The sequence below is a fragment of the Cnephaeus nilssonii genome (genome assembly GCF_951640355.1).
Source record: "Cnephaeus nilssonii genome assembly, chromosome: 2".
In the NCBI taxonomy this organism is placed as follows: domain Eukaryota; kingdom Metazoa; phylum Chordata; class Mammalia; order Chiroptera; family Vespertilionidae; genus Cnephaeus; species Cnephaeus nilssonii.
Genome location: NC_137073.1, coordinates 49,001,016 through 49,027,739, shown reverse-complemented (window position 1 = coordinate 49,027,739; position 26,724 = coordinate 49,001,016). Strand labels below are relative to the sequence as shown.

The window sequence follows — 26,724 nt, the reverse complement described above, 5'->3', positions numbered from 1 at the left end:
GATGGTTAGCCTTCATTCTTCTTATTACAACGTATTAACAGAAGGGCCTTATAGGTTGAAATTCATCCTTTCTGAGGATAGCATCTACCCTCTTTTCTTATCTTTTCCCTCCCCATTCTCTCTCTGACCCAGACCCCTTTTGCCTTTTTTATTCCCATGCATCTTTCCTTTTCCACAATTGTATATTTTTCTTTCCTACCTATGACGTAGGCCAGCATACACCACCACGGTTTGCTCCCCTTAAGTGGAACTGAGAGGCGGTAAAATAAGAGTTTCTGCCCGGTGGCATACTCCTGACCACACCTGATGAGATACTTTACCCCAAGACCCTTCATCGCTTTTTCAGACCCCTGAGATGAAACCAATTGTCTGTGAAAAGCTGGGAGCAGGTGATAGTGGGGAGCGGAGAGATTATAGAAAGGGGATATGTCTTCATTATAATAACAATAGCTAATACTTACTAAGTACTTACTGTGTTCCAAACACTGTTCTACGTGCTTTATATGTATGTAAAAGTCCATACTGGAATAATAACTTTCAACTCCATACTTAAAAGCAGAGGAGGGAATATACTAGTATTCCATGTCAAAATTCTTTCATTTTTATGACCTACATAAAGTAATTTAGAGGAGAACTTCTTCTCAACCAAACACTGAAATATTTCTATACTTGGAAGTAATTCAACACATACATACATGTGTACATATCAGACTATCAAAAAAGGGATAAATGTAGAGAAAAATAACACCAAAAAAATGTTTTAAATGCCCCGATTAAGGTAGTATTTCTTTGCATGGATACCTTCTACAGGAGCCTTCTTTTGCTCTGCACTATAACAAAAAACCCTAAGGTAAAACAAGTGATTCTTTGGGAGGATATAAAGAAAGAATAACAATTCAGCAGCTAGCATTTTTAAATTTAATGTATCCAGTACATTTACTTATATTTATCTTACGGGTCACCATGACAAACCTGTGAAGCAGGTATCATTTGTATAATTCCCATTTTACAGATTAAGAAAAGTGAGGTTGGGAATAGTCAAATAATTTGCTCAAGCCACACCTAGCATTTCAGTTATCTCCTGCTGTGAAACCAACTACCCCAGAATTTAGTGGCTTTAAATTCAATTTATAATTATGCATGATTCTGTGGGTTGGCTGGGCAATTCACCTATTCCACAAAGTGTCAACTGGGATCTTGGCTGAGCATAAGACAACAAAGATGGCCTAACTCTCATGTTTGGCTGTAGGTGCTGGTCATTGGCAGGGTACCTTGGTTCCCCTCCACGTGGCCTCGAATCCTCTAAGGCCTCTCTTCTCATGGTCTCTCTAGTAGGATAGCCTAGACTTCTTTATTTTTATTTTTAAAAAGTTATCTTTATTGTAGAAAGTATTATTGATGTCCCCATTTCTTCCCCCTCCCCACTCACGCCCCGTCCTAAGGCCTCACCACACTACTATTGTCTCAGTCCATGGCTTATGCATATATGCATATAAATTATTTGATTAATTTCTTCCCCCACCCTTCTTCCCGTTGAGATTCATCAGTCTGTAGCATGCTTCCATGTCTCTGGATCTATTTTGTCCATCAGTTTTATTTGTTCATTAGATTCCACATATAAGTGAGATAATGTGATATTTGTCTTTCTCTACTGGCTTATTTTGTTTAGCATAAGAATCCCAAAACACCAACCAGAAAGAATATATGCACCCCTATGTTCACAGCAGCGTTATTTACAATAGCTAAGATCTAGAAACAGCCCAAGTGCCCATCAGTAGATGAGTGGATAAAAAAGCTGCAGTACATTTACATGATGGAATACTATGCTGCTGTGAAAAAGAAGGATATATTACCCTTTGAGACAACATGGAGGGACCTGGAGGAAGCCTAGACATCTTTACATGGCGATATTTCCATGAGGGCAAAAATGGAAACTTCCAGGTCACTTCCATTGCATTCTACTGGTCAAAGAAAGCCATGGCCAACCAGATTCGGGGGAAAGAAATAGATTCAACATGTTGATGGAGAAGCCACATGCATGTACAGTAATGGGAAGAATTGTAGGCAGATATATTTGGAGACAATCTACTACACTAAGAGGAGTCTAGTTGGAACTCATAAAGATCACTGAGAATGCCACTATTCCACTCATTCTTTAATGTTCAATTTTAGGGTATGGTTTCAGTACAGACACATACAAAGTGCAGGAAAATAATTCCCCACTCGCCCTCAGGTGATGTTGGCATTATGTGTTATTTATTTGGAAGGCAGAGATTAATCTAGGCCCATATATAAATGTGTGTTGATTTGACTTAATTTGTCTAATGCCAATGTTTTCAATAAGGACTTTAAGAACAAAGTATAAGGTGACAAAAAAAAATAGCTGAATAATGGGTACTTGCTGGTGAAGTTAATGGCAAAGACCTACTGTGGCAGCAGAAATCATGGGCAGAAGGTTGTTTATATGACTTTCCAGCTTGAAGACACATTTAGTGGATGGGACCCAGGAGATCACACCAGGGGAAATTAAGTGCCCTGTGAATTGGGGAGGGGACTAAGTCATCCAATTAAACCCTCTCCTTAGAGACATTTTAGGCATTAAAGACCTCCCATACCTTACTCACCTAACACATCACTTCTCTTGCTCCCTAGAATGTGTGCACCTGTGTGCACATGCGCGTGCGCGCACACACACACACACACACACACACACACACACACACACAGAGTCCCGCTATTAAAAAATATTATAGGACAGCCATTTAAAATAAGTAAAAATTAAAGTTGACCCCCCCCCCCAGATTTTCACAAATCTTTTGAAGTAACTAGAGCCCCCATGGAGTGTCACAGTCTAAGCTGCTATCACTAGTGCATCACAAGCAGTCACCAGGTAGCAGAGGCTGCGACTCTCCCACCTTGCTCAGCCAAGGGCAGGTATGATGATTCCCTTCCTGGTTTCGAAACATCATAAATATATACCCTCCTCTGTGAAAGCAGGCCTGGTTTATAAGGGACTTTATAGCTGCCTTTCAGTTGCTTTCTGTGTCCCCACAATTAGACTGGATGGGATAACAAGAAGAAGGTCACAGAAGAGATCCCTGGGGCAAGGATGTAGGGATTAATTTAAAAATTATTAAAGTAATAAATATATAGTAAAGAGTATTCTATTAAAGAAACCCCTAGTGGTGAACACACAATACAATATACAGCTGCTGTATTATAGAACTGTATATCTGGAACCTATATAATTTTACTAGAGGCCCGGGGCACGAAATTTGTGCACAGGTGGGGTCCCTAGGCCTGGCCGGCAATTAGGGCTGATCAGGTACCCCGCCTTTCCCGCTCCCTGCCTCCTCCTTCCCTACATGACTTCTTACAGTCCCCCAAAGGACAGCTTTCCCACTCTCTTGCATCCTTTATCTTCTACTTGGAAAAGCTGTTTGCATGCATATCACTGGGCTCAGCTGGTACCCCATGCCAGCAGACTCCAGGTTCCTCTTTGGGGAGCCATGCCTACAAGGCTACCTGCCCTCTCACCAGCTTTCCTCACCCTGCATGTCTGTCATTTACTAGACCAGGGCTCTTTTGGCTTGCCTTCCCACCACCCTCACTCTCCACCCATTTGGCACATGGTAGGAATTCAATAAATACTATTAAATGAATGAGGTCATATTTCAGGGGTCTGTAACAACCAAGAGTTTATAATCAGCCCTCCATATATGCAGGTTCTGCATCTGCAGATTCAACCAACAGGGGATTAAAAATATTCAGAGAAAAGTTTTGTTGTTGTTGATGCTGACGTGTACTACTCTAAGATGGGTTGCGTCTGTACTGAACGCATACAAACTTGTCATTACTTCCTAAACAATAATATAACAACTATTTGCATAAAATTTACATTGCATTAGGTATTCTAAGTAATCTAGAGATGATTTAAAGTATATTGGAGGATCTGCATAGGTTGTATGCCAATACTATGTCATCTATATATATAAAAGCCTAAATGACCATTACACCTGGACAACTGGAATGACCGAATGACCGGTCAACCCATGGCTATGATGTGCACTGACCACCAGGGGGCAGAAGCTCAATGCAGGAGCTGCCCCCTGGTGGTCAGTGCACTCCCACAGCCAACCTCCCGCGGCTGGCCAACCGCCGCGGTTCCTCCCTCCAGCCGGCCCTCATCGGCCCATGGTGCTAAACTATTCATAAGTGACCTGCTTCTGGGCTGGAGTTTTGTTAGTAGCAGAGCAGCTCCCTCGCTGCAATCTATTGAAAGTCAGCCCTCAACACAAGGGTTTGTCTTGCTCCCATCCTCTCCCTTCCCGGGAGGCTGCCCGCCCTCCACGGTGGCGGTGGCGGTGCAGCAGCGAGGGAAGGAGAGGGGGAGGTGGGGAACCGCACGGTGGTGGGGTGCTGACAGCAGTGTTGGCATCCGACATCCATTTCTTCCACGCCTGGCCTGGATACCATCACATCCTCTCATGACCCCGTTGGGGCCTTTGGGCCCCAGGCTGGGACGAGGAACTGGGGGTGGGTGGCGGCAGATACGGCCCCTTTTCCAGGGGGGCCGAGGGCCAGCTCCCTCCTTGGGGCCAACGGCCAACCTCCCATGGTCCCTCCCCCTGGTCGGCAGGCCCTGATTGGCTCTAATCGCTGGCCAGGCCTAGGGACCCCACCCATGCACAAATTCATGCACTGGGCCTCTAGTTTTATCTAAGGGTCTTGAGCATCCTCAGATTTTGGTATCCCCAGGGGTCCTAGTCCCCCTTGTATACCTAGGATGATTGTACATGATAGGCACTTGCAATAGATTACCACCTTCAATCCTCATAGCACCTCTCTGAAGTGGAAAGTACAGGTTTGAAGGCCCTTTTCCAAATTTCCTGGTGTTAGATATGGTTTGAATTTCAGAAATGTTTGTATTTTAGAAAGGTGATATGATGTATTAGAGAATATATATAACATTCCAAAAGGAATTTGGGGCAACACTGATAATCATACACATACAATCACCAACAATTACACATAACGAGCAACACATGAATAATCACACTAAGTAGAATAAAGACTATAAATAGACTCTGGTCTGTTCAGGTCAAGTTTTGCTTCCTATTGAGTTTTCAGCAACCTTATGAAAAAGCTGTGAGTTTTAGAGCTTTTGGGATTTCAGAAATGCAAATAAAAGAGTATAGACCTGCACAATTATCCTTATGTACTTTAGAAATGAAGAAAAGGGGCACAGAAAGATTAAGTAACTTGCTCCAAATCATACAGCTAATAAACTAGAATTTAATGTTTGACTCCAGAACTGTACTCTTAAAATGAAAAAGGTTAAATGATGTCATATTCAATATACACAAAATAATATATGTGACACACATAAATTAAAGAATAATAATTAAAATGATAAATTAAAAATTAACCTGCCACCCAATTTAAAGATAAATCCCAATCTTAACCCCTGGCACAGTACCGCAAGGTTGGCTACGGCTAAGTTATTTGTGGATGTGTTGCACAGGCTGCGTTGTAATGGCTTTGAATGTCAACATCGTGGATGGGACCCAGGAGATCACACCAGGGAAAATTAAGTGCCCTGTGAATTGGGAAGGGGACTAAGTCATAATGATTCCAAGATATAAAAATGATGTAATTTGAGGTATAAATGAAGGAGGGCTCTTTCACAGGCACGTTGGGTAAAAAAAAACTCAATGGTGTGTGAGACCAGGACACACTTGCTGTGTAGTTGCTTGTGTAGGTCAGCATAACAAGACCTCAGGCTATTCCTGGACCTGAGTTGCTAAGCCAATTAGGAGGAATTAGAAAAGAAGGCTTGAGGGGTTACACAAAGAGAGAGTGCCCCAGGCCCTGACCAGCAAGTATCTGGTGTCCTTATTTGCAGATAATGGCAAAACCCACAGCAGCCTGGTTGGTTTAATAAGATCTCATTTTCAGAGGCTTCCAGCACATGAATTGACTGGAGGGATCTTCAACTCACCTAGATCAAAGGTTCAGAAGGATGAAAAGGTTTCACATCAGCTAAGTGGAAGTGACTTTGTGGGAGAGTTATCGATTAATGGACCTTCATCCTGAGAACAAATATCCTCCAATTGCCAGATACCAGCCTCTCCCAGACAGCTTGCTCAGGTAGATGTGGGCGCCCAGCTGGTGTGGCTCAGTGGTTTAGCATTGATTCCCGGTCAGGGCACATGCCTGGATTGCAGGCTCAATCCCCAGTGTGGGGTGTGCAGGAGGCAGCCAATCAGTGATTCTCTCTCATCATTGATGTTTCTATTTTTCTCTTCCTCTCCTTTCCTCTATGAAATCAATAAAAATATATGTAAAAAAAAAAAAAAGATTTGGGCAAGCTCAAAGATCCAGCACCAGGGCTGAGGGTTCAGTCTCTGTGTGTGTGTGTGTGTGTGTGTGTGTGTGTGTGTGTGTGTGTGAAGGCCCCAGAAAAATAAAACTGTTGGGGGGAAAAAATCAGAATTCTATGTTCAAAGAATCTTATCTCAGCTATAAACATGCTGTTATTAACTGACAGGTTGGGGTGGAGGAGCAGTCCACCCCAAACAGAAACCTGTGTTGCTGCTAAACTTTCCAACTTTAGCCCAAGGTGATTAAAAGTGGAGGGCAGACAAATGTTTCAAATAGAACTGGATGGAAAAAAACACACGCAGAATCACTATGGAAAACACACGTATGGATCCACATGCGCACCCACACCTTAGTTGTATTCTGCGGTACAGATAACATCCTAGGGTGGGGAACTGAGTTATAAACATTGGTTCCATTCACATGATATTCAGGAAAGCTCAGAAAAAAGAAAAGTAACTGAAGCACTAGAGAATAAATAGGTTGCCTAAGAGTCCCTTGCTTAAAAACAGATATATTTTATATATAAACAATTTTAAAAATTGGGGAAAAAACACCTCCCAAGAATTTGTAGATAAAGTTATTTCTAACTTTTCTTTATTGCTACAGGTGAACTTTTAGTATATCGTATATGAAAAAGAACCCTCTTTTCATTAGAAATCCTGACAACCTGTGTGGGCAGGAAAGAGAGTCAAGCCTGAGGCATCTGACAAACCCTCTGAGGCATCTTGTCAGTCCTGATACTTCAGTGGAAGAGGCACAGAAAGTCTCTATTTGAATGTGACCATTTGTTCGTTTATCCAACTAATATTTGGATTAATATAATTTCCTGTTCATTTTCTCATCAGCATTCCCTCCTCTTTTCCTTCTCTTTCCCCTGAAACACACAACACACATACTCTGTCAGTACCTCACACCCAGATGAACAGAGAACTAATTTCCAGCAATAAGGATTATGGTTTCTCCCCATTAAAAGCTGTGGGAAAGGATACAAAACCAATATACAGAAATTTGTTGCATTTCTATACACTTATAACAAACAACCAGAAAGAGAAATCATTTACAATGGAACCAAAAAGAACAAAATACTTATGAATAAATTTAACCAACGAGCTGAAAACTATAAGACAATAATGAAAAAAAAATTGAATAAGATACAAATAAATAGAAAGATATTCCATGCTCATGGATTGGGAAAATTAATATTGTTAAAATGTCCATATTACCCAAATCAATCTATAGACTCAATGCAATCTTCATCAAAATTCTAACGGCATTTTTCACAAAAAGAGAACAAACAATTTTAAAACTTGCATGGGATCATGAAAGACCCTAAAGACATTATGCTCCCTGATTTCAAACTATATTAGAAAGCTATAGTAATCAAACAACAGTATGGTACTGGTATAAAAACAGAAACATAAATCAATGGAACAGAATAGAGAGCCCAGAAATAAATTCATGCATATATGGTTAATTAATTTATGATGAAGGAACCAAAAATATACAGTGGGGAAAGGACAGTCTCTTCAATAAACGGTGTTGTGGAAAACTGGATAGCCACATGCAAAAGAATGAAATTGGACCACTATCTTACACCATACACAAAAATTAATGCAAAATGGATTTAAGACTTAAATGTAAGATCTGAAACCATAAAACTCCTAGAAGAAAACATAGGCAGTAAGCTCCTTGACATTGGTCTTGCAATAATTTTTTGGATTTGACATCAGAAAGCAACAGAAGCAAAAATAAACAAGTGGGACTACATCAAACTAAAAAGCTTCTGCAGAGCAAAGGAAACCATCAATAAAATGAAAAGGCAACTTACTGAATGGGAGAAAATATTGCAAATCATATATTTGATAAGGGAGTAATATCCAAAATATATAAAGAGCTCATACATCTTAAAAGTAACAAAACCCCCAAACAACCCATTAAAAAATGGGCAGAGGATCTGAATAGACATTTTTCTAAAGACATACAAATGGGCAACAACTATATGAAAAGATGCTCAACATTGCTAATCATTAGGGAAATGCAAATCAAAACCACAAAGAGATATGATACATCATTAGAATGGCAATTATAAAAAAGACAAGAAATAACAAGTGTTGGAAAAAATATGGAGAAAAGGGAACCCTGTGCACAGTTAGAAATGTAAATTGGTGGAGTCACTATGAAAAATAATATGAAGGTTGCTCAAAAAATTATAAATAGAACTACCATATGACCCACAATTCCACTTCTGGGTATTTATTCACAGAAAATGAAAACACTATCTCAAAAAGATATCTGTTCCCCCATGTTCATTTCAGCATTATTCACAATAGCCAAGATATAGAAACAACCTAAATATCCATCAATAGATAAATGGATAAAGAAAATGTGATATATAAATGGCAAGAATGAAAGCTTGCCATTTTGACAACATAGATGGACCTTGAGGGCATTATGCTAAGTGAAATGAGTCAGATAAAGACTTATACCATATGATCTCACTTTTATGTGGTATCTAAAAAAAAACAAAAAACTAAACTAAAAAAACACTAAGCTTATAGGCACAGAGAAAAGATTGGTGGTTGCCAGAGGTGGGGGTGGAGGGTGGTCAAAATGAGTCAAGGAAGTCATGGAGATTTAATGTACAGCATGGCGACTACTGTTAATAATATTGTATTGCATATTTGAAATTTGCTAAGAGAGTAAATCTTTAACGTTCTCATTACAAGAAAACAAAAATCTGTAACTCTGTGTGGAGACAGATGTTAATTGGACTTATTGTGCTGATCTAACAGTCCTGTGCTGTACATTGTGTGCATTGTGCCCAGAGAGCTGCAGAGAGTGGATCATTTTAAAGCCCCGGCTTCTTCTAAATGCAGCCTGTCATGCCAGAGCAGAATTTTGGAGATAGATGTAGTTTGCTGCCTGATATTTGGAGGCTGCTCTCCAAGTGTGGTCTGTGGACTTGCAGTTTCTGCAACATTTGATAGCTTATAAGAAATACAGAGCCTCAGGTTTGATACCCGAACTGCAGAGTCAGAATCTGCAATTTAAGAATATCCCTAAATTATTTCAATGTACATTGAAATTTGTGAAGTTTATGGAACTACTAGTATCGTGTTACTATTTAAGACACACTCATAGTAATTACTACAAACAGAGCACTCTTTAAAAAACCATTGAAATAGTAACTAATCTTCTCCTCAGAACAACCGCATTTCTAGTAGTATAGTAGATAGATACTTTTATACCACCATTTCACAGATGAGTAAACCAAGATATTAAAGTATTAAGATCTGGCCTAAGGTCACACAGCGAGTATGTAGTGAAGTTGGGATTAGAACTCCAGAATCCATTCCCTATGTCACAACTCTTGGAGACATATCCTATCTAACAAAAGAGTAATATGCAAATTGACCATCACTCCAACACACAAGGTGGCTGCCCCATGTGGTCAAAGATGGCTGCCCCCATGTGGACACAAGATGGCCACCACAAGATGGCCAGCAGAGGAGGGCAGTTGGGAGGGACCAGGCCTGCAAGGGAGGGCAGTTGGGAACGATCAAGCCTGCAGGGGAGGGCAGTTGGGGGTAACCGGGCCTGCAGGGAAGGGCAGTTGGGGGGGGGGAGGGGACCCAGGCCAGCAGGGGAGAGCAGTTGGGGGGGACAAGGCCTGCAGGGGAGGGCAGTTAGGGGCAATCAGGCTGGCAGGGGAGCAGTTAGGTATCAATCAGGCTAGGCTGTCAGGGGAGTGGTTAGGGGGTGATCAGGCTGGCAAGCAGAAGTGGTTATGGCCAATCAGGAAGGCAGGCAGAAAAGCAGTTGGGAGCCAGCAGTCCTTGATTGTGAGAGGGCAGTCGGACATCCCTTGAGGGGTCCCAGATTGGAGAGGGTGCAGGCTGGGCTGAGGGACACACACCCCTGTGCACGAATTTTGTGCACCGGGTCTCTAGTAATAAATAATTAGAATAGATATTAAAGGATGGGCACTTGGCACGATTAAAAAATACTCAAAGGTATTTAAAGCAACACCTGTTCTGGAAGCTACAGATTATACTAGAACGCCCAGAGGGATCCTCTGCTGCAAAAGTAGCATTAATGCAGGAAGGACCACAAGAAGCCATGAGCTATCAGGCGCAAAGATAAGCATGAGTGACAATTTACTAAATAGAGGGCATACTACTAAATAAACAAAAATTCTTACACATTAGTGATGAACTTAAAAACACTGCTAGAAATGAAAGGCAGCCCTGGCCAGGTAGCTCAGTTGGTTAGAGCATTGTCATGATATGTCAAGGTTGCGGGTTTGATCCCTAGTTAGGGAGCAACCAATGAATGCATAAATAAGTGGAACAACAAATCAATGTCTGTCTGTCTGTCTGTCTGTCTCTCTCTCCCAAATCCTATATAATAAAAGGGTAATATGCAAATTAACCATCACTCTGTCACAAAGATGGCGGCGCCCAGTCCTCTCAGCCCCACCAGAGTCCCCCAGCCCCGTGGCGGTGGTGGTGGTGGGGGGGTGCGGTCACTGAGAGCAGGCAGCGTGGATGGGCCTCTGGGCCCCAGAGAGCCTCTGGGCAGCGGGTGCGGAGTGGCCAGGCCCTGCAGAGAGCTACTGGCGCACGGATTCGTGCACAGGGCTACTAGTCATTCAATAAATAAACAGAAAGAAATGAAAGGCAGTCTGATAGTAAAGTAAAAAGGTTTAACCAACATGCCTGAGAACCTTACCTGTTAATGCCCATGCAACACATTAGAAACTGAGGGAAATAAACAAGATTTAAAAATTGGTACTTTCTTGCTTGACTTGGCAAGTCAGGTCAAAATACTTTAAATAGCTGCAGACCACCCACAGAGCTGGGCCTCTGACCTTTTGGAACTGTTCTTATGGTGATAAAACTTCAACTGAACCAACTGCTCACCAACTTTCTACTTTATCTTCTGGGTCTTGAATCCTTTTAAAACACCTCATAGCGCCCTAGCTGGTTTGGCTCAGTGTATAGAGCATCGGCCTGTGGACTCAAGGGTCCCGGGTTTGATTCCGGTCAAGGGCACATGCCCGGGTTGCGGGCTCAGTCCCCAGTGGGGGGCGTGCAGGAGGCAGCCAATCAAAGATTCCCTCTCATTATTGATGTTTCTATCTCTCTCTTCCTCTCCCTTCCTCTCTGAAATCAATAAAAATATATTAAAAAAACAAACAAACAAACAAAACACCACTTCATAGCTCTGATCTCAAATTTGCCCACAGACTTGGGTTTTCCTGGCTGCCTATTTCACAGTCGCCAAGACAGTGTTTGACAGAATCACTAGAAAATAGCACCTCAGGCTGCAATATTTTCCTGAGGCTTCCAGAAAATGGACTTCACCCCAGTCAAAACGACACCTTTAACACATCTGGAAATGTCATGCAGAATGTTGAATAGCCATAAGACGAGAACCTGTGCATTACTCAATTCTCAGTCCAGGAGACATGCACCAAGGAGAGAGGGCAGTTATATCAGATCTTGATAAATTGAGAAAAACCCAACAGCAATTTCCTCTCTAGCAATTTCAGAGAAACCTTGAAATATCTCAGAAAGGGTACTTTTTATGTTTATGGAAATAAATTGCTTATGCAAATGAAAATAAATATACCAGTGTCCCGATTATGCGAAAATACAACTTTTTGGTTTAATTCTAAGAAGCAAAGATGACTTCATTGATTCTGTTCACAAATATTTACTAACTACCTACAATGTGCCAGGTTACTGTGCTAGGCCTATGAACTTAATGGTGAATAAAACAGTCATTGAATATAAACTGTAATTAAAATTTTTTAAAAAATAAAAAATTTTAAAAACCCACATAATCCCTGTTCTCATGGAGCTCATGGTTGAGTGGACCAGAAAGACATTAATAAAGAAATTCCCACAAATGAACATGACATTACAAACTCAAATAAATGCTCTGAAGGCCAGGAAGGTGGGAGGGCCAAAGAAGGTTGGAAAATTCAGCAGTTTGAGAACAGCTGGAGATAGCCAGTTGCTTGGGAATTGGATGGGAACTGACAGCAGAACACATTGGAGAGTGAAACTGAAAGAAGGCTAGAGGGATTAGTGGACAGAGATCTAGAAGGAGTGAGAATAAAATGAGTCAGGAGAGGAAGGAGGAGGTGAAACCATCCAGGGCCTTTGTTGGCCAAGTTGTGGATTTTGACTCACCTGAAGAATTTTAAGCAGGGGCAATATGAGCAGATTAGCATTTCAGAAAGTTCTCTCTGGCTGGAGTGGAAGACTGGACTTGAGGAGGGCCAGAGGGGACACAAGAGAGTCAGTCAGGCGTATTTGCAGTGGTAGAAAAGAGATGAAAAGAAGTGGGCAGATTTGAGAGAGATTTGTTAGGTAAGATAATAGGACTTGGCAATGAAACCAACATGGGAACTGATGGAAAAGGGGGTGTCAAGAATGAGGCCAAGATTTCTTATGGCTTGTGTAAGTGGGTGTACAGTGGTCACATTCATTGAGACAGCAAGACTATAAGATTTCATTTTGTGGTGAGAGAAAATGATTCCAATATTGGACTTGTGTAGTTCAAATTGTTTTAGAAATATCTGATGGAAGAAGGTTCATATGCAATTGAATTAATTGGTTATGCAGGCCTGAGGCTCAGAAGAGAAGTCTGAGCTGGACACTTACTGTGGGAGTCACTGGCATCTACAAAGATAACTGAAGCGAAAACATAAATACCTAGAAAGAATGTATAGGGTTAAAGGAGGAATGGGCAAAAGTTGATGCCTTGAGAAATACTGACACCCAATAGCTAGGTAGAAGAGATGAACCTGCACGTGAAATAAAAAAGGAGGAGCCAGCCAGGTGGGAGAAAATCAAGAAGATGGTGCGATCATAGGAGCCAGGGTAATAGGAGGCTGTGAGAGGTAGGCAATGGTCAACACAATGGATTGCTGAGTGGCAATACAGGCGTGGACTGAACATACCCCTTTTATTAACTGACAAAGAGGTCACTAGTGACTTAAGCACTGTTTGAATGGAGTGATAGTTTGGATTGATCTGAGTGACACATGCCAGAATTGAGTTTCTGAGAAGAAAATGGAGAGAGTAAGTACAGACATGATCAAGCAGAAGCCTCTCACTCAGGCTAAAAGCCAAAGTCCTTGCGATTATCTACAAGATCATAAAATCTGCCCCCTCCTACTTCATCTGCTTCTCTTCCCTTTCTCACTCCAGGCACAGTGATCTCCTTATTCTTTGAATGCACCTGCTTCTGCCTCATGACTTTTGCTTTTGTTGTTCCTTCAATCAGGAACCTGTTCCTCCATATAAATACATGGTTGCTCCTGAACTCTTCAGGTGTTTGCACAAAAATTATTTTCTCAGTGAGCTCTCTCATAACTATCCTATTTAATATTAAAATTAACCTGTCACACCTGCACTCACTATTCCACTCCCTGCTTTATTTGCTGTCTCACCATCTGACAGATCATATTTTGTTTTTGTGCTTAACAATGTATCTTACACCACCCTCCTCCAAAGAATGTCTTGAGAGCAAAGAATTTTGTTGATTTTGTTCACTGCTATATTATCAGTGCTTAGAAGAGAGTCTATCCTATCGAATAAAAGAGTAATATGCAAATTGACCATCACTCCAAGACACAGATGGCCACCCCCATGTGGACGCAAGATGGCCTGCAGGGGAGGGCAGTTGTGGGCAGTTAGGGGTGACCAGGCCAGCAGAGGAAGGGAGTTGGGGGTGACCAGGCCAGCAGAGGAGGGCAGTTGGGGGAGACCAGGCCAGCAAGGGAGGGCAGTTGGGGGGGACCAGGCCTGCAGGGGAGGACAGTTGTGGGTGATCAGGCAAGCAGGGAGGGCAGTTAGGGGTGACCAGGCCGGCAGAGGAAGGCAATTGGGGGAGACCAGGTCTGCAGGGGAGGGCAGTTGTGGGCAATCAGGCCAGCAGGGAGGGCATTTCGGGAAGACCAGGCCAGCAGGGGAGGGCAGTTGAAGGGGGATGAGGCCTGCAGGGAGGGCAGCTGGGGGGGACCAGGCCAGCAGGGGAGGGCAGTTGGGGGGGACCAGGCCTGCAGGGGAGGGCAGTTGTGGGCGATCAGGCCAGCAGGGAGGGCAGTTATGGGTGACTGGGCCAGCAGAGGAGGGAAGTTCAGGGGGGCGGGGGACCAGGCCTTCAGGGGAGGGCAATTGGCGGGGTACCAGGCCTGCAGTGGAGGGCAGTTGGGGGGGGGACCAGGCCAGCAGGGGAGGACAGTTGTAGGTGATCAGGCAGGCAGGGAGGGCAGTTAGGGGTGACCGGGCTAGCAGAGGGCAGTTGGGGGAGGGGTAGGCCTGCAGGGGAGGACAATTAGGGATGACCAGACCGGCAGGGGAGGGCAGGTAAGGGTGACCAGGCCTGCAGGGGAGGGCAGTTAGGGGCAATTGGGCCGGCCGGGGTGTAGTTAGGCGTCGATCAGGCTGGCAGGGGAGTGGTTAGGGGGTGATTAGGCTGGCAGGCAGAAGCGGTTAGGGGCAATCAGGCATTGGTATTTTAGATTAGGTAAAATGCACATGATACGTATCTTCAAATATAAATTCCTCAGCTTCTTATAAGTTGGCCAAAACCTGATAAATCGTTTTTCTAAAACGTCTAAAGTATTTTAAATTACCATTACATAGTGAACAAGTTTATTTTTTTGATCAACATTTAGTAAGTTTCTATTACCTATAAGTTGGGCACTGAGGGTTATGGAGACAAAAGACAAGAAGAATATAGTCTCTGCCTTGTGTGTGGGGAGAAAGAAATGTAAACAGAGAGTATCAAATGTTAGCGTGCTGGCCTCCCAGTGTGTGTAAGGTACTGAGACACCCCGACACTCTCCAGAGAGAAAGAGCTGATGAGAACTAAGTCTAGAAAAATGAGAAGGCACTTACCAGGAAGACAAGAGAGAGGGGGGGCACTTATAGAAGGCAAAGCACTGACGTTTAGTACAGCAGGGCAGGCTGGAGGATGAAGTGTGAGAAATGATGCTGGAGGGGGTAGAGTCTGTGCAGATGGGTAAGGACCCTAAATTAAATGCCCCAGAAGGAGTCGGAATTTACATCTAAAACACAGGCAACTGTTGAAGGGTTTTAAAAAGAACAGCTTGCTCAGTTTTGTGTTAGAGAAAAATGACTTTGATGTCCATGGAGAGTGGCCTGGATGGGGCAGGCCCATAGATTAGACACTAGGAGAATAATCCTGGTTAGAGATGAAGGAGTTTAGAATATCAAGAAGGGGAGGGAGATGACCAGCCTTGACTCCACCCTTTGCTTATAATAAATAGAATACTGTCAACACATTTTTAGAAGAATGAATACTTTCCCAATTATATTCTCTCAGTGATTTTTATCCTGTTTATTATAAAATATGTTCAGGTTAAGATTCTAGAATACATAAAATTATCGAAGTAAAACCCTTGCCTAAAAGCACTAACCTCTAATGTAGAATATTCTATTAGGTTTGTTATTGCTCAGAAAGAAATTCTGAATTTTTGTAAGTAAAAATTTCTGACATTTAAAGGAAATGTAGCCACATTTTTACAAAAATGCCCTCCTTACTCCCATCTACTTCCTTCATCTCTACCTCAAATTTGTACATGCTGAACTTTTAAACAATAGGCAATAGATGTCTTAACCAACAGCACTTACCAAAATGTCTAATAAGATACCCAGTTAATACCAACATCAAGGTTAAGCTGTGTTTTCAAGTATCTTATACATCATTGATGTAAATATTTAAAAACAACAACACAAAGCTCATCTATCTAGAATTATACAAGAAGCAGTTTCATGACTAAATCTTCCACTGAGGGCTACACTTAAACTCAGCCAACAATTGTCATAGAAGACAAAAACATTAATGGTTATTGGTCAATCCAGAAATTTGTTCCATTTACATTTTTACTCTGTTAGGTAACAGGGATCCAAATGTTTGAACAATGGTCCAGACAGTCCTTCTGCTTACCCAACACTTTTTCTTTCATCATTTAGAGTCATCAATGTCATGAATTTAGTAATTATTCATTTACATATTTAAACTGATATTTTGAAATGACAATGAGAAGCTGACAATTAACTGTTCTCAAAGGAAATGCCCTTTCTTGTCATATGGTTTCTATTCTGGGACTAACACTTAAAGAGATTTTCAATTAACTGAACAACAGAGCGTCTCCCCAGCTGAGACTTCATTTAGAATGCAAATGCCTTACCTTCTGTACCAATAATTTAAATACCAATCCCATTGATGTGAAGAAGCCAGTTACAAAATAAAAATTCATCCCCACCATAGACCTGGAGTAAATTAAACAGTAAAGGACTTTAAGGCTTTTGAAAAAAATGGTTTCTGTGTTAGCTTGGAAGCATGTGAAAGATCCTCACGTAAGGGCCACAGACTTGTCCTTTCCCTTAGAGACTATCTTATCTTGACTTCTTGGCTTAAAATAGAGATATTAATTCCTGTTGCAAGCATTACATGACATAATGTATGGACTAATTGTAAACTCTAAAGCTTCTATAAACATATGCCATTATAACTTTGGACATCCACTAATCTGCTGATTCAAAGTAAAAAGATTGTAAAATAAAGATATGGGCTGGGGGAGAAACAAGAATACCCTGAAAAATACAACCACTAAAAATACATGTGAACAAACTGCTCTATAGATTCAATACAATCTCTATCCAAAATCTCATTTGCCTGTTTTGAAAAAATTGACAAGCTTATCTTAGAAGTTGTATGGGAACTCAAGGGTCTAAGAATAGCCAAACAATCTTGAAAAAAAGAACAAAATCAGAAGATTCACATTTCCTGATTTCAAAAATTCCAACAAGGCAATAATAATCAAGACAGTGTGGTACTGGTATAAGAATTGGCATATATATCAATGGAAAATAATTGAAAGTCCAGAAATAAACTCTCATATTTATGGTCAATTGATTTTTGACAAGAGTGTCAAGAAAATGGAAAAATAATAGTCTTTTCAACAATGTTGCTGGGACAACTGAATATCTGCATGCGAAAGAGTAAACTTGGACCCCTTCTTTACACCATACACAAAAATTTAACTCAAAATGGGTCATAGACCTAAATGTAAGAACAAAAACTATAAAACTCTTAGAAGAGTAAATCTTTGTGACCTTGGGTTAGGCAAAGTCTTCTTGGATATGCTACCAAAACACAATCTATGAAATCTTAGACTTAATGCAATTCCAAAAGCACATTATTGGAAACAACCTAAATGTCCAATAATAGAAGAATATTTAAATAAATAAATAATGGAATATTATAATTACAAATCACATCTTCCAATCTTTTTCTGTGTGTGTGTGACAGCTTTATTGAGTTATAACCCATATGCCATAAAATTCAGCCATGTAAGGTGTACAATCCAATGGTTTTTAGTATATTCATAGAGTTGTGCAACTATCACTACAATGAATTTTGAAAGATTGTCCTCATCTCAAAAATAAATCCCCTATCCTTTAACTACCATCCTTCATACCCCACCCCCTCACCTCATTACCTCCAGTCCTAAGTAACCACTAATCTACTTTTATTATCTCCATAATTTATATATTCTAGACATTTCATATAAATGAAATCATATAATATGTGCTACTTTGTTATTGGCTATTTTCACTTAGCATAATGCTTTCAAAGTTCATCCATGTGGCTTCAGTACTTCATTCATTTTTATGACTGCTTAATATTCCATTATGTAGATATATGGAATATTAGATATATGGAAGGCTTAAACACTGTGACAATCCTTAATGATTCTCTCTCATCACTGATGTTTCTATCTCTCTATCCCTCTCCTTTCCTCTCTGAAATCAATAAAAACATCCTGTTTATTCATTCATCAGTTGATAGACATTTGGGTTGTTTACACCTTTTGACTATTTTGAATAATGCTGCTATGAACATTCACGTACAAGTCTGTGTGAGGACATATGTTTCAGTTCTTTCGCATATATACCTAGGAGTAGAATTGCTGGGTCATAATGGTAATTCTATGTTTAAGTTGATGAGAAACTGCTAGGTAATTTTCTAAAGTGGCTGCACCATTTCACATTTCTACTAGGAATATAAGAGGGTTCTGATTTCTCCACATCCTTGTCAACACTTGTTATTACCTAACTTTTTATTATAGCTATCTTACTGGGTGTAAAGTGCTGTCTCATTATAGTTTTGATTTGTATTTCCCTAATACCCAGTATGTTAAACTCTTTTCAGATCCTTTGTCCTTTTTAAATTGGGTTACTTATCCAGTTGCAGCAGAAGAAACCTTTTTTTTGGGGGGGGGTGGGGGGTGGGGAAGGCTTAACCACTGTGACAATGCTTACAGGAGAAGAGCTGGCATTTGTCAGCCTCTGGTCCCAGAAAGGGCAAAGCATTCTGCAACAGTTTCTATCAGGTGAGGACTCTGTATATTCATTTCTTTTTTGCTACTGAGCCCAGAAACTAGAAAACAACAACTAGTCAGAGGAGGGTAGGTGGGTTTTCCCTGCAGCCCAGCTCCAAAGACCATGGAGCTACCAACTGAGAATGACAAAAGGTATTCTAGTATCACATGACCTCACTAATCTAGGGGAAATAATGAACAACATAAACTGATGAACAAAAACAGACCCGGAGACAGGGAAGCATCGATCAGACTGTCAAACCTCAGAGGGAAGGTAGGGGAGGGTGGGGGTAAGGGGGAGAGATCAACCAAAGGACTTGTATGCATGCACATAAGCCTAACCAGTGGTCACGGACAACAGGGGGGTGGGGGCATGAGTGGGGAGGGGTTTGGGATGGGAATGGGGGGATGAGGACAAATATGTGATACCTTAATCAATAAAGAAATTTTTAAAAAAAAGGTGTTTGTTTTTTTCCAATTGGGCAAGTTTCGGGCCTACATGAGTAAATCGCCTGCCGAGCACATTTTTAAAGAGGCAACAGAAAAGTAAAATAAAGTTGCACTTGAGTTATATAAAAAAATTAATTGGGTTACTTATCTTTCTATTGACTTATACAATCTATATACAGGTCTCTTATCAAATATATGATTTGCAAATATTTTCTCCCATTCTTTTACTATTTAGATAATTTCTTTTAAAGTACAAGTTTAAAAATTTTTTGATGAGACCCAGTTTACCTGTTTTTTTCTTTTATAGCCTCTGTTTTGATGTCATATATAAGAATCCACTGCCAAATCTAAAGTGACAAAGATTTTAGCTCTTCCATTACATTTTTGATCCATTTTGAGTTAATCCTCTCTAATAAAATGGTAAAACATGCAAATTAACAATCACTCCGCTACATAAGCCATGCCCACCAGCCAAGCCACACCCACAGCCAATCAGGGCGAGTATGCAAATTAACCCCCATCCAAGATGGCTACAGCCACAGAGAGCAAGGTTTTCCAGGTAACAGAGTAAGCCAAGCTTTCCATAGCCATTGCAGGCCTAAGCCTCCACTCAAGCTACAAAGTTTCAATTATAGAAGGTAAACAAATTCAAACAAATGGCGGCAGAATGGAGCTTGAGAGAGCAGGCCAGGGTTGCCGGTGGCAACAGGGGAAGCAAAGCTTTCCGCACACCCTGGCCGGGCTCACCCGCTTAAGGCTACAAAGTTTCAATTGTAGAAGGTGAATTAACTGCCACAGAAATGGCTGCCGGAGCCCCAGGCTTGGCTCCGCTCCAGGCTACAAAGTTTCAATTGTAGAAGGAAAATAAATTCCAGATACCAGGGCCTCCCCTTGGGTTGCCAGGGGGCGTGGCCGGCCTGCAAACCACCACAGGCCCCTCGCTCAGGCCGCCCCACACCCCAAGGGAACCCCCACCCTTATCTGTGACACCCTTCAGGGCAAACCAGCTGGCCCCCAACCGTGCACCAGGCCTCTATCCTATCTAATAAAAGAATAATATACAAATTGATCATCACTGCAACACACAATATAGCTGCCCCCATGTGGTCAAAGATCCTGCCCCCATATGGACACAAGATGGCCACCACAAGATGGCCAGCAGGAGAGGGCAGTTGGGAGGCACCCGGCCTGCAAGGGAGGGCAGTTGAGAGGGACCAGGCCTGCAAGGGAGGGCAGTTGGAGGTAATCAACCCTGCAGGAGAGGGCAGTTAGGGGTGACCAGGCTGGCAGAGGAGGGAAGTTGGGGGCAAACAGGCTGGCAGGGGAGCAGTTAAGCATCAACCAGGCTGGCAGGGGAGTGGTTAGGGGGTGATCAGGCTGGCAGGCAGAAGCAGTTAGGGGCAATCAGGAAGGCAGGCAGGCAAGCAGTTGGGAGCCAGCAGTCCTGGATTGTGAGAGGGATGTCCGACTGCCCGTTTAGGCCCGATCCAGGAGGGATGTCCGACTGCCCTCCAGGAGTCCCAGATTGGAGAGGGTACAGGCTGGGCTGAGGGACAACCCCCCGCCGTGCATGAATTTCATGCACCGGGCTTCTAGTTTTTATATAGGAAGAATGTGAGGAATATACATTTTTGTATGTGAGGAACGTGTTCAACTTCATTCTTTTATATGTGTCTATCCAGTTGTCCCAGTACCATTTGTCAAATTGTCTATTCTTTCCTCATTTCACCCTTGATTCTGACACTCTTGTCTTGGCACTCTGTTGAAAACTGATTCACCATAGACACATGGGTTTGTTTCGGGACTCTCAGTTCTATTTCATGGATCTATATACCTATCTTTGCCAGTGCTACACTGTCTTAATTACTGTTTTGAAATTGGGAAGTGTGAATCCTCCAACTTCGTTCTTCAAATATTTTCAAGATTGTTTGACTATTTTGGGTCCCTTCGATTTCCATATGAATTTTAGGATCAGATAGTTAATTTTTACAAAAAAATGGCAGCTGGGATTTTGAGAAAAGCTGTGTTGAATCTGTAGAACAATTTTTGAGAGTATTGCCATCAAAACAATATTAAGTCTTCCTCTACATAAGCACGAGATGGCTTTCTTTTTGTCCAATCATTTCTAATGTACTAGAGGAATGATATTGTGCAGATAGATCACCAGAAAAACAAATGACATTTCTTGATTATGGGATAATGGATATTTTTTATTTTATTTTTGTACATTTCTATATTTTCCAAATTTTTAACATATTCTTAAATGATGTTTAAAAGATTTTTCCATATCCATGAATATACTACTCTTTATTTTGGTAATTTATTCATTAGAATTTACTAATTTATTGCTAGATGGCAAATACTGTGCTAGATACTGAATGTACTGTCTTAATAAAACAGACATGATTCCTGCCCTCATGAAGGCTACATCTAGTGGGAGAATGACAATAAACAGGTAAATAAAGTAGTAAATAGAAATGCAATTACAAGTTGTAAAGAGTGCCTGGGAAGAAAGCCACTGGCAGTATAATGGAGAATAATGGTGGGGTAGAGCAAACCCACTTTGACACAGTGGTTAGGGAAACTCTAACATTGAGCTGAGGCTTGGGAGCTAGATATAAATATAAGTGTTGGTTTTAGATATTTGTCAAGATGTTCAAGATCGTTTCTTAAACTGAAGGGTAAAGAACCAGAGCTTTAAAATACCAAAGGGAAGTTAATTTTAGCAAATAGAGTAACCCCACCATCTCCTCTCGCAGCGGCCTCCACAGCAGAGCTAAGGAGCCATCATAAATATGGTCCAGCCCTAGCCGGTTTGGCTCAGTGGATAGAGCGTCGGCCTGCGGACTGAAGGGTCCCAGGTTCGGTGCAGGCCAAGGGCACATGCCTGGGTTGTGGGCTCAATCCCCAGTGGTGGGCGTGCAGGAGGCAGCTGATCGATGATTCTCTCTCATCATTGATGTTTCTATCTCCCTATCCCGCTCCCTTCCTCTCTGAAATCAATAAAAATATTTTTAAAAAATAAATAAATAATTAGGGTCCAAAAATTCAATACCATAAAATGTGAAGTTACATCCCTGTACAGCTAATGGAATGCACAGAAGAGCCTGCTGCGGTCCCACTGCACAACCAGCTCCTGCCCTGCTCAGGCTGCAGGTGTCTGCTCCACGTTAAATATCCAGGAGGATGATTCCAGGTCCCTCTGGCAGGCTGGGAGTTCCTTGGCAGAAGCAGCTATTCCCGGAATATCCAGTCAGCAGATGCCTTTTTTGTCAGTCTGATGGGGAAGGTTGGGCCAAGAGAATAATGATGATTCAAATCCCTACCTTTGACTTGCCTCTTCCTGAGATGGTACTCTGTTGACATTTTCCCTCCGGGACTCAGTCTATCTTTCACTTATCCTTTCTCCAAACATAAGATCTCTAGCCCACTCCTGCTTAAGAATGAGGACTAGGCAAAGAACCAGAGTCAACACAGTTGAATGTGGGTTATTGATTACAGTATATGTTTTGGTTGATGCTTGCTTACCCAATATCATTCCCTGCTCTTAGTAACAGAACTCTGATTTTGTTTAGGAGGCAACGTGACCAACTGAATTACATGCTTCCTTGAACTCTATTGGAAGAAGGCATGGTAAGGTAATGTTGTTTGACCAATAAGATGTCAATTAAGGGACTTGGGAAAGCTCTGTTTTAATGATATAGGCAACTCTCATTTCAGCTTCCTTTTATACCTTCCTCCCTAGAATTTGAAGATGAGAGTGGAAATAGAGCAATCATTTGAAGACTATGAGATAACCATGAGGATGAATGCTTTCTGTGAAGATTGGCGATGCATTAAAATAGACAGAAGCTGGGCATTGACACCATAGGGAAACAACTGTCCCAGCCTGGATGGATCTCCTCCAGATTTCTAGATGAGAAAGTCCCCTCTTTTTTTTTTTTACTTTGCTTAGGCTTCTATTATATATAACCAACTAAAAACCTAATCAATACAGCTGTATACCATGAGTGTAAAGATTGACATCTTTTGAGGAACCTGAGGGTTTTAAGGTTTTAATGTAGAAAGTGCAACTCTCATTTAATAAAAGAGAATATTCATAGCATTCCACACCTTTACACCTACTCTAAAGTGATCAGTAAAGGTCATTAAACAGGGTTAGCACAAAGATGCAGCTTTGCAGAGGGAGTCATTTAATGCCACTTTATCTTCATTTACCCCATTCCCCAAGCCATCCTATATAATAAAAGGCTAATATGCAAATCAACCGAACAGCAGAACAACCGGTTGCTATGACACGCACTGACCACCAGGGGGCAGACGCTCAATACAGGAGCTGCCCCCTGGTGGTCAGTGAGCTCCCACAGGGGGAGCACTGATCAGCCAAAAGTCAGGCTCACGGCTGGTGAGTGCAGCGGCCTCCACAGCAGAGCTAAGGACCCCTTGGGGATGTCCAACTGCCAGGGAGTGGGCCTATGCCGGCAGTCGTACATCCCCCAAGGGGTCCCGGACTGCGAGAGGGCACAGGCTGGGCTGAGGGACCCACCCCCCAGTGCACAAATGTCATACACTGGGCCTCTAGTACCAAATAAACATATATCCCAGGAAAAACTGTACTTGCTGTGTAAACATACTTCTAGAGAAGTTCCTTGGGGCTCCCTTTCTATGAAATTACATCCTTGAAATCCTCCTATATGGGAGTCCTGTCACAGCACACAACTTCCAGGGCAACTCTGCCCACAGTTAAAATTTAGGGTTCATTACCTAAAGTTCAGGGCGTACTAGTAAACCTTTCAACTTTGAAGTAGATATATTAAAGTTATGTGTTTCAAGGAATGACACAGTGTTTTCCCCCCCCCCCCCCACTTTTGCTCCAGCAGGTTTCTACTCTAAATCCCCTTTCCCACCAGCACCTTACACACAATGCCTTATCCTCCAACACAAAGTCCTCAAATTATGCTCACAGAATTAATTATCCTTCAGGGTAGATGCAGCTACCATTCAAAATAACATAAGCATTTGTATAGAAAGTCTGGATTAGATAAAGCAACATATTAACATGCTAGATTAGAAGAAGGGGAGGAGAAAATTCTACTAGTTTTCTATATGCACTCTTGCTTATGTGAATTACATTCTTTTTGCTTCCTAACATGAAGAATGTAGATTGTTTTTATAATTGAAAGTGAGATAATAATGATCTTTCAAGTAGGAACACCACCGTGACAAATCTAAGTTATATGACCTTTATTATTACTATTATCCCAGAACCAAAACAGGAACAGACTTCCAGATAAAAATCTATGTGGGGTCAACTAGAGTTACATATATTTTTTCATTTCAAAACAGAATTACTCCATAAAGTTTTCTGATATCTTTTTAATGTTTCCCAATGAAGCTTTAGGAAAATAATAAAATCCAGCTAAAATGATCATAATCCAGTCAAAAGTTCAAAGTAAATGATTGTTTTTTTAAGTGTTAAATTCTTACATGTCAAATTACCTGTTTCAGAGATCTTTTACAATTTTTTTTTAAAAAATTTAATTCCCCATTCTTTTTCTTTATGTAGGCAAGGACAATCAGCAGGAGGCAGCCTGGAATTTTCAGAGCTCTTGAGCATCACCAAGACGCGGGTGTAATACACAAAAATGTAATACACAGGTGTAATACACAACTTAGGCTGCCTACTTCCTGGAAGGCAATTCAAATTTCGGCTAGTAAGGTCTTCAGCACCCTGTTCCAACCTTTCATAGAAGCATACGGTGAAACATTACCATTGCCTCCTTTACCATCAGTGTCTGACAAGTGATGTAAATCTGAACAGAAGTAATTATTTGCCAAGCCCTGCGGCTTGAAGCGGCAACACCGCCCCTGTAGGGGATGTGGAAGCAAACAGGGCCGGGTTATGAGTGGTGGTGAGGTGAGCCCGAGAGCCCTCTGGGCGCTCACCTGGCTAGCGCGCGGAGGCGCGTAGGGAGTAGGGTCTAGATTCCAGACTCGCCTCTTAATTCTCCAGTTTGCGCCTGAGCGCTTCGTTCCCCCTCTCGCTAATAGGCTTAATCAGTACAGGTGGCAAACTCTGGGTTCCGAAGTTTGGAATGTAGAGACCCTGTGGCACATGGAAGTTCTCCACAGCTTGCTGTCCTGTGCAACTCTGTCCCCGAGAGCGCATCCCCATCCTGGTCCGCCCCGGGGGCTGTCCACCGAGCAGCCGGACAGGTCGCTGCTGGTGCCACAGCATCGTGACACCCAGGATCCTGCCCGAGGCTGCAGATCCGCCCCTCTTACCCGGGACAGGCGGCCAGAACCCGTCCCCCGCCCCAACCCCTCACCCCCCCCACCCCCCACCCCACCCTCCAGGCAGGGGCCCTCCGAGACTCAGGGGAAAACTCGCATCCTACGGAGGTGTCTCCCCCGTGCCCAGACAAAGACGGGGCTGGGAAAAGTTGGACCAACTGGCTCCTCCAGAAGGCGAATCACACGGCCCCTCGGCCTCAGTGCCCGGGCCGGCGACGCGCTCGCAAGGTCGCAGCCAACTTTTCCCGGGAGCTTCGGTGCAACTTGCTGGAAGTTGGGGCGAGAGGGCAGCGGCGGGGTCAAGGGCAGCGCCAGAGGCTGGTCTCGCCCCGCGGCTGGCGCGGACCTCCCCGAGTACCTGCTAATGTATCCGTCCCCGTCGCCGTCGCACGTCTGGAAGAGGCGCCGCATCCGCTCCTCCTCGCCGGTGCTGGACGTGTCGCTGCTGCTGCTGCCGGCGCCGCCGCTGCTGCCGCCGCTGGCGCTCCCTGCCGCCGCCATCATGCGCCCGCTCCTGCTCGCGGGGAGGACGCGCTGCCGCTGGAGGATCCGCGAGGCTCCGAAGCGGGTCGCCGCCGGGAACCTGCCTGGCGACGGAGCATGCCCAGTGGCCGCCGGGCGCTCCGGGCGCGGGAGTCCACCTCTCCGGGTTTTGCCGGGGCTGGGAAGATGGGCGTTCTGCGATCGTGGGAGCAGGCACCTTAGGGGAGAGGGAGGAGAGGAAGGTGCTCCCGAGTCTGGGAGCCCAGGGTGGCGACGGGGACGCGAGGGGAGAGGGTACACCGGAGGCGCCCTGGAAAGGTGTCAGCTCCGTGCATCCGGCCGCGAAGCGGGCCCCGGACACTTGGGGGCGATTAGGGCAGAAGGCGGGTGTTCTCCCCGCAGAACGCTTCCGACAGCCTGTAGTCACGAATTCCCTTTTCGGGAACAAAATAAACGCTACCTCTTTTGCAAACTCAAAGCGGTGCTCCTGGTCCCACTCTGCAAACTGCGCGGGGTTCTGCACCCATAGTCTCAAATGAGACTTGGACTGGTGGGTCTTTTTATGCGTTTTTAACACCTGTCCAAAAAAAAAAAAAATCTGGCCCCTCTTAACCCAGACTGGTCTTCCATCTCTAGTGGGGAAAATCTGCGCTCCTGTGTGGCATTGTGCACACGGTTGGCCG

The 26,724-nt window shown here is 43.0% G+C and overlaps 1 protein-coding gene across 1 annotated transcript in view; it reads right to left on the bottom strand.

Annotated features, from left to right (window-relative positions):
• Positions 1-26,111, bottom strand: part of MCC (MCC regulator of WNT signaling pathway) — a 378,683-nt gene extending 352,572 nt beyond the window's left edge. The window contains exon 1 of the mRNA XM_079784445.1: positions 25,917-26,111. Within this exon, the coding sequence (XP_079640571.1) occupies positions 25,917-26,062 (146 nt within the window). The 5' untranslated portion in view covers positions 26,063-26,111. The remainder of the gene's footprint in view (positions 1-25,916) is intronic.
• Between the last annotated feature and the right edge of the window lie 613 nt (positions 26,112-26,724).